General features: G+C 37.3%; 1 protein-coding gene across 2 annotated transcripts in view; it reads left to right on the top strand.

Annotated features, from left to right (window-relative positions):
• Window positions 1-15,511, top strand: part of MAML1 (mastermind like transcriptional coactivator 1) — a 31,574-nt gene extending 16,063 nt beyond the window's left edge. The window contains exons 2-5 of one of the 2 annotated variants that reach the window (XM_058167261.1): window positions 1,152-2,552; window positions 6,555-6,803; window positions 9,025-9,139; window positions 11,634-15,511. In XM_058167261.1, coding sequence (XP_058023244.1) covers window positions 1,152-2,552; window positions 6,555-6,803; window positions 9,025-9,139; window positions 11,634-12,607 — 2,739 coding nt within the window. In that variant the 3' untranslated portion in view covers window positions 12,608-15,511. Of the gene's footprint in view, window positions 1-1,148; window positions 2,553-6,554; window positions 6,804-9,024; window positions 9,140-11,633 lie in introns of both variants that reach the window. The other variant, XM_058167260.1, reaches the window with a different exon arrangement.
• The last annotated feature ends 3,907 nt before the right edge of the window (window positions 15,512-19,418 follow it).

The raw sequence follows: 19,418 nt of genomic DNA, 5'->3' as shown, positions 1-19,418 counted from the left end.
GTAACATCTCAAATGAACAACTATAAAATTTATATCTGGTATCAAAGGAGAGGGTAGAATTTCATTAAAAAGTAGAGGTTTTGAAGCATCAGATACATTAAGTCTTGACTTATGAGAGAGATGCTGTTTGTTATTTCTAGAAAACAATTCCACTGCTAACTGTAAAATAAAAATATTTTTAAAGAATTCTGAAGAGAGAAAGTTTGCTGTTTATTATTATTATTATTATTATTTTATTTTTAAATTATTGTTTTGGTTTTCTTTTAGAAGTTGGGGTTTTCTTTATTTTTTATTATGAAAGCATAATTTTTACATATCAATTTGATTGTTGAAGTGGATTATGCCCAGAAAATAGGTGGTTTACAGCCGAATTTGTATTGCCTGCAGTTTGCTTTCTCTATAGAGAGCTCCATGTTAGTTCTGTTATATGTGAACTATTATAGTACACTTTCTTCTGTCTTTGAAGCCTGAATAAGAATCTTTAGAGTAATTGAATCTTAAGAGCATATTGTGAGTGCAATTGTTTGTTCATCACAAAAATGTTTTGTGGAAGAATTACGTGCAATCATGTTACTGCATTTAGCATAAACTCTTTAAGAGTACAAAAATTTGCTTATATGTTTTTAAACTATTTATCTATGTACCAAGTTATGCACTATGCACTATTTATCTATGCACCAAGACAAATTCCTTGTGTGTCCAATCACACTTGGCCAATAAAAAAAAATTCTATTCTATTCTATTCTATTTATCACTTTTATATGATGTTTTTAGTCATCTCCCACTCCCCATCTGATCAGTTCAAAGCCATTTCAGCATTACTATAATTTAGATGACCTCAGATTTTTCCTTGGATACCTAGGCTACAAGGAAATTTAGTAGTAGCCCTGGAAATGAAGTCTAGTGAAAGAGTTAGTCAATATTGGCAAAATAATATTTATTTTGAAAAAAATATTTGTATATGTGCAAACATCCTTCATTTCTCTTACTGCAGAATGTGCATAGTTTTTTAATCATCTAAGTTAAAAAAAATAGTTGCTTGAAAGAAGCGTTAATTCATCGTATTTCTGTGAATATTGCTAGGCTAAAAACCTAGGTTATTTAGACTGCTGAAGCAATAAACTAACTTAACTTTATTTTTCTTTCAGCAGCTTCATGAAACTGTAAAAAGGAAACTTGATAATTCTGTTTCACCTCAAAATGGCGACCAGCCAAATGGCTTTGGGGACATATTTCCCGTGCCCAAAAAATTGTGTCATGATGATGGTCTTGGTGGGTTGAGTGGCTCCTCCAATGGAATACCTCCTGTATCCCCTCTACATCAGCCTGACAGCAAACCTTCCAGTGGAGAAAATTTACAGCTTAATGGAAAACATTCCATAAGCCTAGATGGAATGAGCAAAAAGGATCTGCCAGATTCTAGCCTTCAGTTGAACGGAAGCAGTGATGCTGATGACTCATTTGCTATGGTTATTAACAAAGAACTCAAACAAGAACCAGATGATCTTCCTTGTATGATTACGGGACCAGGAAGTTCGATATCACAAAACAATTTGATGTCTGATCTTAACCTTAATGACCAAGAGTGGGAGGAGCTAATGAATGAACTAAACAGGTCAATGCCTGATGAGGATATGAAAGACCTATTTACTGAAGATTTTGAGGAAAAGAAAGATGCTGATCCTTCAAATTCAACTGCACAAACTCCTTTACCACAAGATATCATTATAAAGACTGAATTTTCCCCGGCAGACTTTGAACAGGAACAGATAGGGTCTCCACAAGTCAGAACTACCTCTACTGGCACAACATTTATTGGTACATCTTCTATCCCTGTCACTGCTGCTTCTCCAGCAGTTAGTAATTCTCAAACAATGTTTCAGCCTTCAAATCAGTCCATGCCTGAAAATCCCAACCAGTCAATAATGCAACCAGCAAGCCAGGCCCAAAATGTTCAGAGGCCTCTATCTAATTCATTGTTATCAGGACAAACTACAGGGAGTGCCAAAGAGATGTCATCTGCTAAACAGCTACAGCAAATAGCTGCTAAGCAAAAGAGAGATCAGTTGTTGCAGAACCAACAGCAGGTCCACCCATCCAATCAAATTTCTAGCTGGCAACAATCTGGACCTTCTCACAGTCCATTGGCTGTCTCGTACACCATGGAAAATCCAACTAGCCCTTCTGTTTACCAGCAAGACTTTAGTAACCAAAAACTCCTGATACCCAATATGCCAAACAAGAGTTCTCCTAGAACAGGAGGTAATTATCATGGTGGAAATATGCTAAGCCATCAGCCAAGCAACATAAATCAGAATTCTGCATCTAATCAAAACTCTGTGCTAGATTATGGGAATACAAAACCTCTTTCACATTACAAAGAATGTGGGCAAGGAATCACAGTACCTGGACAAAACAAGTCTTCTATCTTAACATATCTTCAGCAACATCAGCAGCCTACACTGCCTCATATGAGCGATGAGCAAAGTGGGATATTTGTAATGAAGAAGTCTGGAAATATTGCTTATAGGCCTTTAGTACCCCACAATCAGGTAAGTGTTTCTAGCAGCTGGTTGGGTGTAGTAAATAAGATAGGCTGAATAAGCTGAACATACTAATTAATTTCATAGTGTATGCTGTAAATAGCCTTATAAGTTTCATTGTAAGAGGATAATGGGATTACTAAAATCAACCTTTCACTTCAAAAACAGCATGTTACACCTTGTCCCTTTAAAAAGTTTGATCTTTGCATGGGAAAAGTTACTTAAAATGCTTTCTCAGTATATAATTTTTCTCTCTTCTTTCTGAATTGTTCTTTCAGAATTAGTATACAGTTCAAAATCTGTTAACCAGGATGCAATGTATATTAAGGAATTTTTTTAATAGCTTTTTTTAATGAAGATTATTAGTCTTGTAGAAAACAAACTGAATTTTGGCAGTTGATTATAGTTTTTATTAATTGTAAAAAGCTCAATATATATGCTTTTTATTAATTGTGAAAAAACTCCATGATATTACCATAATCCTACACAGGTCATTAAATGTTATTGATGAAGTGAATGTTCAAGACCAAATGAAATTTAGGGCAGGAAACTATTTGTTTCAATTGCTGTAAAATTTCATTAGATACCTACCTCTTGTCTACCTCCAAGAATGAAGTTCTTGTGGTAATCAAGGAAATGTTGGAACAACATATCCGTGTTTACCATCTCCTATTGAATGACACACTAACATACATATTGTTGATATTATGCATTCATTGCATGTATGCTTCTAGCATAGCTCACTTTCCTGTTCTCCTATTGCTCCTATGATAAGATAACAGAATAGGGAATATATAATATTTGTTTCATAACGTTTTACTAAATCTGATTAACAAAAGAAGAAATACACAAACACAGAGACGTACTTGATTGCATTAAAAGTTAAAAAGGGAAAGAAAAAGAAGCCTGAAACATTCCATGTTGAAACAGCTCAGAAGAGTTTGCTTCAAATTGCTAAAAAATTCCTGTTTCTTATCTCTCTGGCAACAAAAGACCAAATCAAATATTGAATGACAATGTATGTTAATAGGCCATTTCAGCAAATAAGATATATCTTTCCAGATGCTGTACTTATACTGTTATCAAGGAATTTTGGATGTGACCAAAATGCCGTTAAGGCTAGTAATTTAGATTATACTTTTTCTGACTTACTAAAATAATGTTACATGAAAGCTTCAGTCTCCAAATCCATGATGGGCAAATGAGATAATATCTGTAGCCTGACTTGTAATTCCTCTGGCTTACTCTTTTTCTGTACTTTGCATAAAGTTATACAATAGCATAATAGATATGTAGGTACTTAATTCCTTATTGTGACTAACCAACCATAGATATTCCCTTAAAAATCAATACAACTAGATTTTTTCTGATAAGTATCTATATTCCATCTCAAATTTACAATAGATAGGATTGCCTTGACTTAATTTCTCAATTTTCAAATTCAGTATCAATATTCACTGGTGACTTTAATGCTATGCTATGATGGGAATTAATGTCACATTGTTGTCTCCCTGTTATAATGCCTAATTTTATCCCCCTTAGGGATGACCTAGTGGAAATCTAAAGATAATGGAGCTTAGTTCTTAGTCTCGATAAAATTTGATTTGTGGTTATTTAATGGGTTATGCCAGGTGATTTAAGAGCAACCTTTGATTCAATATTGTTTTGCAAATTCTGGAGGAAAGTAATCAGAATGGCAATTTAAACCTATTCCGACCCAAAAGCATGCCAAAATTTGATGTCTTCTTGCCTGAGTATTATTTAATTTGTATATTAATATCAGAGTTGGGATTTTTGCTGAGCCAGAAATCCATCCACCACCTCCTACATGTCATTTTATCCCCAACACTGATTTAGCAGTTGTTTTTATCCCACAATGGATCATCTCATGGATTAAAGGTTCAACAATCTAACTGTAGCTTAATGTTTTCTGTATCTTACTATGTGCTGTATGCTTCTGTATATTAGAACTGATACCTGAATAAACAAAGATCCTAATATTTGCAAAATTTCAGTTGGGTCAAATTATAGCTTTCACTTGAGCCAGCGGTGGAACTAAATTCTGGAATTCCTTGTTCCAGCCAGAAACAGAAATCAAATTAAATGCCCATTGCTAAATTTGAAAGTGAAATCCATCTTTCTCGTAGAGTATGGGGCCAGCAGTCAGGAATGGGTTAACTCTGTCCGATGTCCTAGGACTGACTCTGCAAGTTGATAAGTCCTCCTCTTCCCCTTGCTTTCCACCTTTCAGACTCAGTCCGATCTGAAATAACCTCTTTTTTTTCGCTGAGCTAACCATTCCTGATTTTTTGCTCCCTTAATATTAGGTCGAGTTTTTCCAGTGTGAAGGGTGCTCTGCCCGACCCCGCTGAGGGCCTTTACACAGGCACATTATCCCTGGAGATTTCAATCCTTTAGTGAAGTCCGGGATTGTCAACTGTGGTGCACGATCTTTTTTTTTTACTTTTAAAAGCATTTTTTTACAACCCATTCGGCCAAATAGGTTGTAAAAAAAATGCTTTTAAAAGTAAAAAAAGACTCTGACAATCAGGCAGCTCAGCTGGGATCATCAGAGCCCCTTTTTTTACCTTTTAAAAGCATTTTTTAAAAGAAGCGGGAAGCAGGCGACCAGGCATTGGGTGGGCATGGAGAGGACAGAGATTTTTGCTAGTGGTTCTCTGAACCACCCGCCGCCATCACTACTGGATCAGGTGATCCGGTCGGAACCGGGAGCATTTCACCTCTGAATAAACATCAGAGTTAAATGATCTTAGTCAAATTTCTCTTACTCTAAATGTTTAAGAAATGCTAAACCATTTCTTTACCTCAGAAGTGGGTTTCACATAATTTTACCACCAGTTCACTCAGCACCGGAAATGTGCGCATGCATCTGTGCAGCATCACAAAACATGGCAATTCACACGCCATCCGCACATGTGCAACATCAAGCAACACAGCAATGCACATGTGCCATCCTAACATGCATGCGACATCAAACAACACGGCAATTTGCTCACACACACCATCAACACGTGTGTGACATCAAAAACACAGCGATATAGGACAGGATTGGTCGCCACTATCAGTTCGCCCGAACTGGCTGAATACCACCTCTGGTTTACCTCATCTTTCATTTTTCTTTCATAACCAAGAAATACCTTTTATACCAAGAGAAGCAAAAGAATCACTGCATACATAAAACCAAATATTTAAGCATATCACAATTTTTACTAAGCTGATGGAATTAGTCTGATTTACTCTCATTTATACAATAACAAACTCACATAATGGCAAAATTAAAAGAAAAGGGAGAACATTGCATTCTTGATACGACGTACAATCATAAATTTACGAAAGGAAACCACACAATTTGTTACTACTAAATTTAGGAGTAAAAGCATTCACTCAAAATATTAAAATTCGGGGCGATCCAAGGTGAATCAAGGTCTGCTTCAGAAACCAATTAAAAATCTTATTTCTCTGATCCCAAAACAATTGATTTTGTCCAAAGTAGTTGCATCAATTAAGAATCTAATATTGCTTATGAACAATTTCTGCCTGAGCTGAATTTTTGGAACCTGTACTTTTTTGGAACCTGTACTTTGTGGGTATTTAAGTCTTAACCATATTACTCTGCAATTGAAATAGCCAGTTTTAGGAAGGATGTAGTATTATCTTCATTAGAACTAGAGGTAGGAGTCTTATTTGAGAAGTTTCAGTTAATTTTTTTTTTTTTCAATTGAAAGCGTCTACACAGAAGTTGATCTATATTGAAGTGCCTCTTGCAATGAAATCTCTTCAGATTGCCTCTAGGTGGCAGCTCTTCTGTATAAGCCATTTCATACACCTTGGCTCATTTCATTTAGAAACAAAGTTATGCTAGACTATACTTTTTCATGAATTGTTGTGTAGTAGTAAACACTGAATAAGTTTTCCATTTAATTTAGTCATTAAAAATGTGGAGATACTGCTTTTCTCAAGTGAAGCCAATATCTGTCTCTGCTTTTATAGGATCAAAATCATTCTGCTGGTGTTCCTCGCATTCCTGTTTCTGTTCCTGGCACTGGTGTAAATGTACAGCCTCCCAATGTTTCCATGGCAGGTAACCATGGTAATGCAGTTTATCTCAACAGTCAGCAGCAAGCAGCTGTAATGAAGCAGCACCAGATGCTACTAGATCATAAGCAGCAACAAAAGCAGTTGTTAATAGAACAACAGAAACAGTTTCTAATGGGACAGAGGCAACTTCTTGCTGAACAGGTAAAACATATTGCTGTAGCAAAGATTGTGCCAATGTAGTGGAATATTCAATACTTGATTATGTTAATCAGCTTGCATATTATGTTTACCACATGAGAGTAGCCTAGTGCTGCTTATTGCAAATTTTGTAGGATTCCCACCCACCCCTCAAACACATGCCCTTAATTCAGAAAGGATTAGGAAGACTTGCACTCAGACATCCTGGGAGATAGTTGCTCATTATTGTGAGCTGACTTGAAAATTGGTCTAAGCAGAAGGTTAGGGTAATGGCTACATGATCCCTTTTTCCAGAATTTAGGGATGAGTATAGATTCTTATCTGGCCACAACAGCATACTTCTGCTGAAAAAGGAGGTGTTAAGAAACCAAAGAAGAAACTTTAGGAGTAAATAGTTAAAAACAGGTTAGGACCGTGATGGCGAACTTACGGCATGCATGCCAAAAGTGGCATGCAGAGCCACTGCCTGTTGCTCTTCCAGGTTCTGGCATGCCAGCCAGATGGTCTTCAAGCGCCTGGGAGCACCAGAAACCAGAAGAGCAGCCACCCGGTTCACATGCGCACGCCAGGAAGATGATATTCTGGTTTCCAGCATGTGCATACGCACTGGCCACCTGGTTTATGGCACACATGAAGACCAGATCATCTTCCCAGCGTGTGCATGCCCACCGGGCGGCTGCTCTTCCAGTTTCCGGCATGCGCGTACTCCCATTTTCGCACTTGGTGCCAAAAAGGTTCGCCAACACTGGGTTAGGACAACCCTAATAAGGGGCAGGAAGGGAAATGATGGAGAAGGTAATGGACTGGGACAATTCTCCACTGATAATTCACCTCTACCAATTCACTGCTGCCAAATTGTCACAGGACAAATCAACGCAGCCAATTTGCATGGGACTACTTGCCGTGGGTAGCTGTAGGGAGAGCCAATTGGGCGAGTGAGCAAGTAAGCAGAACGCAGAGCGGCGGCCAGGGCCTTATGGCCCGAGGGAAAGCTGGGCAGGTGAGTGAGAACGGAGTGGCGGCCAGGGGCTTCCCCATTTTCACACACATATACCCTGTTACCACTGCACCAAGCTCCTGGCCATTCAGAGTTTGGAATATTTGGCAGCAGCATTTGGGCCATTTGGTGACTGTAGAGGCCAAGTGTGTCCCATTTTCATACATCCTGCTGCCAAATGGCTCAAACAGTGCTGCCACCAAACTCCAAGCAGTTCAGGGCAGTGGAGATGTATGTGAAAATAGGAAGCCCCAGTCATCACTGCTCTGCCCACCCATTCATCCACCCGGCCAGCTCTCCCTCCAGTGGGAAGCCCTTGGCTACCACTACCATCTTGCACTTTGCCAACCTGATCACTCACCCACCTGCCCAGCCTCTTTCAAGGAGTCTCCAGCTGCCGCTCTGCTCTGCCTACCTGCTCTCTTGCCTGCCCACCCAGCTCTTCTTCTGGCTGCCTACAGCGAGTTGTCCCTGTGGTGAATTGGCTGAGTTGACTTGTCCTGAGACAACTTGATGGCTGGCTGCACCGAGTTGTCCTAGACCCAAAGTGAACAGTTCACTGGCTAGAATGCTGAATAAGATTATTGCAGATGCTTTTATTGTAAAATCTGCTTCTTGTTCCTGATTTTTTAGATGGACAAGGAGAAACATAATCAAAAAAAGCAGATTGATTAAAGTTAATACTGGTAGTTATTGAGAAAGATAGCCAGTACCTAATTGTAATCCCCATCATCTATCAATACATTTAGAAAGACCAAATACAAAGCAATAGGCTATGTAGACAGTTCACAATACCAAATGTAGTAAACTAGGGCATTAATGCTTCTGTTAAGCAGTTCTGTGCTTCTGGTATGAAACCAGAGACTAATAAGTCTCATTTGAACATTGAGTTGAAAAAGAATGCCTGAGGAAGGCAGTGACAAACTACTAAGAGAACTGCATGGAGGAAGTTATTCCAAATGAAGTTTGACCCGAGGAATGCTTACATTAATTTCTTCACATTAAATATAATGTATTTTTTTTTCTCATAACATTTTCTGATCCCTTTTGTTTTGCATGTTTTAAAGAGCATGCATTACCTTTTACATATAAAGTATATTTTATTTTCTAAAACAGGTGTTATATTACAATCAAAGCAGTGGCTGGTTGGTTGGTTAAACAATAAAACTTAGATCTGATGCTTTGTCTGGAGAAATATTCTTCTGATAACCTGAATTTCCATTTTAGGAAAAACAAAGGCATCATCAGGAGCAACAACTCCAGAGGCATTTGACACGACCACCTCCTCAGTACCAAGATCAGACACAAAACGCATATCAACAACAAGTTGGCCAGTTCCCAGGTAAAGGGGATGTGGGGTTGAAATATGAAGGACTGGGATGGATATGAGTTATATTTAAAATGCTCTTTTGTAGTCAAAATATAGTCTGATACTATTATTTTATTTATTAAATACATGTGCTATTACAATGTATGATTCCTAATGATTGACAACAGCTACAAAATAAACGGTTCAAATATCCACAATAAAATGCAGATTAATTGTACAAGTTAATTAAATCATGTAACAGCTCTGACATGACATTCACCCCAAAGCCCTCCAAGATAATTAGATTTTAATTAGCTTCCAAAAAGCTGTTCCCAAATGAGTCAATCTTTTATCAAAGGGCACAAGATAGCTCTATTGTCATCGTCCTGTGTCCCCCCCCACACACACAAACACACACTTCCTGTACAATATCAACATGTTCTCCTGAGAAAGATGTCTTGAATTAATCAAGGACCTACATTTTCTGGCTGGAAGAGTTGATCCTGAAGGTACCTAGATGTCAAATCATAAAGGGCAGAACTTCATAGCTGGTTTGTTTTCTAAGAATTTTAAAGCTGTGTTCATTTATCTAAGTTAACTTTTCAGTGTGAAACAGCACACTGCATGAAACAGAGTATCTTTATGTAAGTATACATCCTTCTACATCAGGGCTTTCAAACTCACAGTCCGCAGGCTGGATGCGTCACGTGCTGGCCACACCCATGCCTGGTTTAGCAAAAGGGGGAAAATCTTGATATGTCACATGATGACACCGTGATGATGTGAGTTTGACACCCCTGTTCTACATGAAAAATACTCTTGAAATCATCTTCTGAATGAAAGAAAATGCACTATTACTATCTCTCTCTTTGCCCTCGTTTAGTAGTTTTAAACAAACATGTACTAACAGGAGATTTGTGTCATATCTCCCATTTTGTCTGCTAACCTCTCTGTTTCCTAGCTCTGGACTAAGTATTAAATTCATAATTAAATGCATGAATTTGTAATAGAAAAAGTTGTCTTGATCTCATTCTCCATTGTTACAAAATGTTTCTATCAGTGTCCCACAAGCTTTGTCCAATACAGCTAGTTCTCACTTATCGATAATTGGAATCAGGAACTCTGTTGCTTATGATGCAATCATAAGGCAAGTCATCATACGACTACCATGAGTTATAGTAGCAGTTCTGGCAATCTCAGTTGCCATCAAGCAAATCTCACATGGTCACAGCATCCCATGGTCAATGATTGTTATTTGCAACCTCCTATCAACGTCCCCATCGATTTGCTTGTCAGAAGCTAGTGAGGAAAGCTGCAAATAGTGATCACATGACCACAGAAGGCTGCAACATCACAATTGGTTGCTAAGTGCCCAAATTGCAAACGTGACCATGGAGAAGCTGCAATGATCACAATTTGAGGACCAGTCATAAATTCAATGCCATCATTGCTTTGAATAGTTGCTAAACAAGTTATTCAACAAGGAATCTCTGTAATATTATTTTGCATATTTAATCATTAAAGATATTCCTGCTTTCTTAAAGAAGTGTGTGTGTATTTCATAGGTAGAGCAACCACAGATTGTACAAACTGGAAGTGATTTGCAGAACTGCTTTATAACTCTACAATTCCAATTCCTTATGTACCATGTGAATCCTTTTCCATAGAATTGGAACTCTTCTGAATAATTATAGATGAAATATAAATGCATGAAATGAGTAGTAAAATTATTCCTGCTCCCTAGTGTGGCTTTTGATTTTTAGAGAGTGGGGTAGAGGATAACTAGATGGTTCTTCCGTGTACTCTTATCATCAGCTGCAGTCCTCCTTATCTTAAATAACTAAGAGATGGTTAACACAGATGCTTTTTCACCATGAGCACATCTTTGAAACGGTTTTTGGAATTCTCATTATTGCAACAACTGCTACAATTATGAAAAGTATTGGAGCAATATCCCTGTACTCTCAGTTTGCAGATGCGTGCTCCTACATATATATGTGTTTAAGGATGGCTAATAGTGACTTGACCCACATATGCAGTGTAGATTAATCTTGTATCTGAAACAGATTTAAACAGAATGCCCATCTAACTAGTGGAACAGAAATCAACTATTGTTAAATAGTTGTATCTTTGTACAGTATATTCCAGATTAATCAGTTGCATTTAAAACAGTAAATTTTATGAAAAGTCATGTTTTTTGAGCTGTGTATGACACATAAAGCATGGCATTATGGTAGAAGGAAAGAGATTCTCAGTAAAGCTGCCTTTGTTTAATATTTGACTTCTTCCCTTAGCCCCCAGTCACACAAAACATTTAAAAGAGGCTATTCAGAAGGCTGGCAGGAAGAAGAAAATAACCTTCCTAAAGCCCATCTCATAGACGTTTTCAGGATCTAAGCCAGCAAGACCTAAATATAGCTAGAAACTACCGTATTGCATGTTATGTATATGAAATGTTGCATCAAATATTCTGAGAATGTTTGGATTGATTTTTAAAATCACTAACGTTGGTAATCTTATATTACAGGCTCATCTCCATCAATGACAGGGGTAAATAATTTAGGCCAGTCCAACTCCAGCAGTCCACGAATGTTTTCTCAGAATCAGAACATGATTCAGATTGGAACAGGGCACAATTCTGTCTCATCAAGCAGCAATCCACAAGATCGAGCAGTTAATCAATATACTGGTCTGCAGAATATTCAGCGAGGTAATTTATACAGCATGGCATCTGGTATGACCCAGATGGTTCAGCAACATGCAAATCCAACTGCCAATGGTCAGCCACAGATGCAAAGACAACCCAGTTTGGCTCAGGGCACTGCTCTCCCTGCTGGATACGGACAGAACACGCTAGGAAATTCAGGCATTTCTCACCAACATAATAAAGGAACACTAAATGCTACATTATCCAAGCCTCATATGGCAAGAATGCCAGCAATTGGGGCCCAAAATTCATCCTGGCAGCATCAAGGTATATCAAATATGAACAATCAGGCTCAACGAAATAATGGTTTAGCGACGTTTACTGCCAGTTCCACGTTCCATATGCAGCAAACTCACTTAAAGTTGCCCAGTCAACAGTTTGCCCAAGGAATGCCTCAGGTAAGCCTCAACACCAGCAGGACAATAGCACCCATGAATTCAGCTGTCTCTGGACAGATACTGCCACCATTAGGGGCCCAGCAGCGGACAAATCCAACTGCTCAACAGCCAGTCCAGTCACAACAGGTCTTGACGGGCATGAGTCAAACTGTCCCAGATCTGACTTTCAGCCAGAATCAGAATCAGCAGCTGTCCAGCAGAACCAATCTACACTGTACTCAAGGTTATCCTGTGAGGACAGCTAATCAGGAATTGCCTTTTGCCTACAGTAACCCATCTGGAGGTAATGGACTACAGAACTTAACTGGGGATACAGACCTCATAGACACTTTATTGAAAAACAGGACTTCAGAAGAGTGGATGAATGATTTGGATGAGTTATTAGGGAATCACTGAAATGAGATTTGTTTTTTTCTTCTTCCCTGAGTCGTTTTTTTAAAATTACAAATTATCTTTGGACCAAATACCTGTGTCATTGAAAACTCACAGGCTCTAGTGGGAATGTATTGGAGTTGCTTCTTTCTGGGTCTAAGAACATTAGAAAGATGCACCGGCTTGCTAGGAAAAAATATCATTTCTGTAGTGTGTCTGGAACACAACATATGCAAACAGTTTGATGCGAACCCCAAGCAGCCCAGCAAAAAATGTAACTTTTTTCCAGTGTTTTACATTTGAAGACTTAAATGTGAACCCATGCAGTTGTAGTACAGAAAGTAAGCCAGCAAGGGATAGGCTTTAAATATTCAGTGTTAAGGTATTCTTTCCTACAGATAGTACTTGATAGATTTCTTTATCTTATTATGGATCTCTAAATAGTAAAATGTGCCACCTTGCCACCATTTCCAAGGAAAGAATGTGTACAGCCCTCGTTCTTTTGTGGAATCCTCCTTAGTTTAGGGAGGGTAATCTTCTAATCAATGTGTGCCAATATTCTTAGCAAACCAGATAAAAGAATTCATAATAACTGATAATGGGTTTACTTACTGGAGATCCTTAACTATTACAACATTTCCAGCAGCAGGTTGCTGTAGATCTAACTGGGGAACCTGGTCTTAATTGGCTTATGGCTTACTGAACTAAGCAATTTGCACTCTGCTATTGGGGAGGGATGTCTTTCTTTTTTAGTTATTTTTTAATTGGAGAAATAGACTTAAAATCAAGTGTGTGCACTTTTTCTATCTCCTTTCCTGTATTCATTAAAGTTGGATTGATCACACCTCATTTCTCTGTTTGATTCAGAGGGCATTTCTACTTAGCAGTGTTTTTGTTGCCATGTGCATACTGTACTTTGTGGATAGGATGATTTAGTCTTTGTCAAGCAGGTGAAGCAAGTTTTATGCCTTGGGAGGTATTGACTGAAAATTTTGCAATAATGGCACAGGAAAATGGGGGGCACACTATACTTTTTTTAAAAATTGAACAATTGTGAGACCTTTGGGGATAATGGTGATTGAAGCTCTTTAGAAATATAAAGACGAATCTCCAATGAAATAAATGCTGCTAATTCATCATGTTCCATGGAGATACTTTCCTGGATGTGTAAAATTAGTTCTTTATATGGCAAGGAAAAGAGAATTATTTTTTAATGTGTTACCAAAAAAGAATTTCTGCTTGCCAACAAACCACCTTTTGCCTTAACCTTTAGTTATAAAGGTAATCAATTTGAAAGTTGTTTTAGATGCATAGATACCTCTCTGTTCCTACTCGGGGTTTTGTTTTGTTCTTTAATGAACAGGGCTATTTACCTCCTGTTATAAGGATTCTTAATTTACTTCATAACATTTGCAACTGAGAATCATAGAATTTCCTTTGCCTCAGATACGTTCAGGAGAGTTTATAGAGATATTCGAATCTGGAATATTTTGGACAGGGAAACAGTGAAGAGATTAAAAAAGATGAACGATAGGAAAATATTTTATTGTATCTGCAGTGTTCCTCTCAAATGTGCACTTTGGAAAACAATCTGCTTTAACACTACTTTTAATTTAATTTTCCCGTTCCTTTCATTGTATATGGTTGCCATCCATGATCAAGATAAGTATGCCGCGCTAAAGAGATGTTTGTGTTTTGGTGGATAATTGATAGGGGATAATGGTGAAAACTGCATGTTAATGAATGGTTCCACTACTGATATGTCCAAACTGAAGCAAATTGCATTGAGTGTATATTTTTAAAACGTCATTTTATAATAAGAGTTGCTTAATTTAATAATTAAAATATAGGTGTCATTATATTGTAAGTAAATTAGATTAGAGTTAAATTTACTAATCTTTTCCATAAATCAGCAATTGAATTAATTTTTTTCAGTGAATTCAATTCAATCAAAGATTTGATCCAAAATGAATGTCAGCTGGAAAATATTGTAATCTTTGTAGCTGCTTTTTTTGACCATGGAAAAATTATTGGGGTCTGGGAGGAAGAGATTTGAAATGGAGATAAAGTATATTTGTTATGTGTTTTGGTAATCTTGCACCAGTGTGCCTTCCTTTTGTTTGTGGAGGTACTTGGGACCTCATACTTCTTAATTATTTGAGTTCTTCTTATTTCTTCTTTAGGTGCAGAAAAAAATTTACACGTTTTATATCATTCTAGCTTAATTTATCAAGATAAAATTTTAGTCAGAAGAAAATATAATAGACACTTTGTGTTTCAAGTGCTATAGGCAGATACCTCCTGTCTTTGTTCAGTTACATAAGATTTTATCAGCTGCAGCACATACAACTATGGATAAGCCTCCTCTTGCTTTTTAGGTATCCTGGATTATAACTCCCATGGTTCTGCACAGAGTTGCCCTGTGGCTGGACTGATGAGAATTGTAATCTGGAACCTTTCAAAAGTAACAAATGCCTTCTGGTGAAATAAATTAACTGGAAATAATTTTGGATTGACTCTGCCCTTTCAAAATTGAAAAAAAATAAAATTTTCTTAAAATTTAAGTCACATTATATCTTCAACTTGATTTCAATTGTTGCTTTCAGTCGATACAAAACTGTTTCAGATTTGAAGATGTAGCATAATGTTAAAAGAGGTAAAATGTGCCGTGCAGTGATCCTTGAACATGGAAGCTAGCTGGGGCTAAGTGCAGGGCACTCCCATCAATCACTAGTAGCAGTTCATAATTGAATATCTGCACTTGTGCTTTCTATTTGCTGCAGCTTTAGAGCAATAAGACCCCCTCTCTCCCCTCAATTTGCCTGGCCTGTTGCCTCAGTTTTATTTATAGGTTGCAGTCCTGGGCTGGTGAAAAGGTGTGAAAAAAGAAACATACCTGTCCAAGATTCCCCCACCCCCACCCCAGCCTTCCTAAACCCCCGCAAAATGGAAAGGGTGCTCAGTTTTTCTATTCTACACATTTTCTTTGTGTAAATAAATGTTTACAGTTTTATATTAAAGACTGAATAAGAGTTAGATCTTCTGAGTGTATATTTTTTACTTTTTATAGATTTTAAAACTATAATTCTTTATATATATGTTGGGGGTGGTTATACGTTTTAAATTTGTTTAAATGGTGAACAGTTGAGATTTGATGCTAACCTTTTTTTTTACATTGAGATGTATAAAGAGTCCATTAATCCCATTTTTTTTTCTTTAACTACAATTATTGTGGCACACCAAAAACCTTTCACTTCTGTTATGTCATTATTAAAAAAATAAATATTTTGCTAGTGTACTGAACACATTGTTGTGATTTTTTAAAAAAAATATCATGAGATGAATATAGTTTTCTATTATCTTTGGAACTGGTATGAATCTTGATTCTTTCTTTTTTCTGCCAGAAGCCAATTCCATTCCATTCTATTCCTTGGCTGATCTGAAACTGAAAGATGCTGCAAGGCCAAATGCAGAGCACTGACTTAAGGCTTCCATTTGTCGTGTATGCATTTCCATGTCAACATTACATATATATTTTAAATATGCATTTTTATTTTTTAACAGAATGCTAAACAATGATTAATTCCAATTTCATATATCTTTGGCCATGAAGATTAATGCACCGTTTTGGAAAAGCCTGGTCTTGTACTTTTCAAAAAAAACAAAACCAAAACCCTGTACTTCAGAAAGTAAGGAAGGGAAATAATCAGAAGATAACTAAATGAGAAGTGGTTTTTTTTCCTTGGAAACTGAAACTGGCTCTCATTTTAAGCTTCAATTAATCTTGAATGTAGTAATTTGTCTTTTAGCTGGCACGCATTGCTATATGCATGTTATACCTGTGCTCTAAGCTCTGTGCTGGCTTCCTTTTAGACTCCAGATGCAGTTCAATGTGCTGGTTGTCACTTCTGAAATATAATAACATGGCTTGGCATCAGGGCATCTGCAGGACTCCCAACTGCAATTGTAAACCCAACTCAGATGTCCTGAAAAAAAATTTGGTCTCCCATTTCTGCGGGGTATGGGCTGGAAGAGCTTGGGGATGGCTTCTCAGTAGCAAATGCCTGTATTATGAATATCCACCCCCACCCCCACCTTACAAGTTAGGTTGCATACCTCATGCTCATTCTGACCTTCCTTCAGGACACTCCTGAAAATTGAGTATGCAGTACAGCTTGTACTGTACTTTCATCCACTATTTCCTGTTTCAAGCTGTGGAATAATGTTTTACATTGGAACAATGAACAATACGTACTGTTTCTTTTCTTTCTATTTAGACCATTTGTATAGCCACCCATCTCTGGACAGCACACAAAAGATTAAAAGCAAAAAACTGTAACATAACATGCAAAATAACCCACATACACATCTAAACTATTCAATTTTCAAACCATAAACAAAACAAATTCACCGTCAGGACTGGTTCAAACTCCCAACCCAAATGCCTGAGGGAACTGTGGCTGAGCCTGGAAGGCATTGGCGCATCCATCCTTGTGCTCCTTAATTTCTTGGTTGGTTTGGATACTCTTGACCATAGTATCCTGAGCCAGGAATAAATTCCCATCGAAGAACATTTGTACATTTCTTTTTGTATATATTATGCATGCCAAGGGCCACAGAGAAAGTGGTCGCTAAAAGGATGACATCATAAAGTGAATCAAGCTTTTTTTAAATCCATTGGAAAATTTAAGCCTTAAAAGCTACCAATAAAGGAGAATATTTGTAGTTTGAAATGAGGAATCCTTGGTGCTCTCTGAGCTTGGTTGTTTTCTTGCAGAAATTTCAAACTAGGTAACATCATCAGTGCTAGTAAAGAATGGGGTTTACTCTCAATTTATATTCTAGTGCAGGGGTCAGCAAGCTGTGGCTCTGGAGCCACATGTGGCTCTTTCACCCCTCTGCTGTGGCTCCCTGTCACTCAAAATATGTGTCACAACCGCCAATATGTGACACCCACTGGCACGCAATTTATTGAGCTTTTCAACCCCCCCGGTAGGCCAACCATAGATAAATCAAAGAAAAGAAAAGTTTCAGAAGAAAAGAGAATGTTTACTTTAACTATATATGCTAGTTTTGTGGCTGCTCAAGAAATAGTCAGGCAAGGGAAGGGTTTTGTGGCTCCTGGTGTTTTCTGTGGGAAACAGGTCCAAACACTCTTTGAGTGTTTAAGGTTGCTGACCCCTGTTTTAGTGGCTTGCCCTCTCAATATTGCTGGGGGTGGTCTCGGAGATTCTTTGATTGGACTGTTTACCTTTTGCTTGTTTGACAATTCCTTGATTGGGTATTGTTTATCTCTTGATTATTGGTCTGAGGTAAATCTTGGTGTTACTCATCTGGGTGCTGATTGCTGGTCAGGAGGTGTTTTGTTCTTTTTGTTCCCTTTTTGGCTTATCTCTTTTGCACAATACACATACATACATCTACATACTGTGCAAAAGAGATCATTAACAAGCCACAAAGGGAACAAAAAACAACAACATTAGAATATAAATTGAAAGCAACCGCCATTCCTTGCTAGCACTGATAATGTTACCTAGTGTGGGTAATGAAACATCTGCAAGAAAACAACCAAGCTCAGAGAGCCACAAAGGACCCTGCGCTTAAAAAGATGTAAAGTATTTTATCCTTATAACCCTCCCAAAAGGACTGTGAAACTGCTTATTTTGAGAAAGCATGATCACTGTATTATATTTTAATTAAAAGGAGTAAAGGAAGGAAGGAAGGAAGGAACAAATGTGAAAAATCCCATGCTATACTGTTCATTTCATGAATTAATAACAAGTATTCCTTTCTTCTCCTTTCAGAAGAGAGTCAGTTTAAATATTCATTAAATTATTAATTGCTACAAATGAACAATAGATTGTTTCTTCCAATGTACTAATACAGAGGTTCCCAATCTTTTTCGGTTTGCGGCTCCCATAACACTTCGGATTTTTTCCGCGGCTCCCTTAATAGGTACATCCGATTTTTTTTTTAATTTTTGTCTTTTTAAGGATTTGGAAATCTACTTTTTAGATCGTTAAGGTTAGGTTAATTGAAAAATAAATTAAATTCGAGCTTTAAATTCACAATTTATTGAACATCGTTTAATGATTTAAAATTATTAATGGGATGGATGGGCTTGTTGTTCGCTGCACAACTTCTCAAATCTTGGAATAAAATTGGAAATAGCGACTCTCATTTCTTGCTCGACGTTAATTTTTGAGCGATATTTACTTTTTATTACCGCGACTGCCGAAAACCCAGCTTCGCACAAATAGGACGTTGCAAAAGGAATTAATATTCTTAGGGCTTTGCAACTAAGCAGTGGGTATTCCTCTTTTACTGATATCCAAAATCTGAAAGTTCCATGCTAACAAATTTTAACTTCAATGTTGTGTCGCAAGACAACTCAATAAGAGATTCTTCTTCTGTAGAGGTAAATTCTGATGGAGCTTTGGCTCTAAATGGGTCTTGAATCCAAGTAAATTTTTCAATGTTATCTGCTTCAAAGTATTTTTCGAACCATTTGATAAGCTGAGATAAATGATCTTCAAAAAGAGATTTTAAATTGCAAGACAAACTGATTTCATTGGAGGTTAAAAACTGGTGCAACAAGGGAAAGCAATCATTAAGATCATCTTCATTAATTTTTAGTTTCCATAGCTGTAATTTTTTTCTGAAAGCTGAAATCTTTTCTGTTAACTTTAAAATGTGCATATTGCCTCCTTGTAAAGAGAGATTCAACACATTCAACTTTTCAAAGATATCACATAGGTATGCGAGTTTAATCAAAAAGTCTGTTTCTACAAAGTGTTTGGCATACTCATGTTTTTCTTCTTCAAGGAAAGTGTAT

This window comes from Ahaetulla prasina, chromosome 2, assembly GCF_028640845.1.
Source record: "Ahaetulla prasina isolate Xishuangbanna chromosome 2, ASM2864084v1, whole genome shotgun sequence".
NCBI classification, from domain to species: Eukaryota; Metazoa; Chordata; class Lepidosauria; order Squamata; family Colubridae; genus Ahaetulla; species Ahaetulla prasina.
Note: the sequence above shows the minus strand (reverse complement) of the source record. Positions and strands in the feature narration are given on the sequence as shown.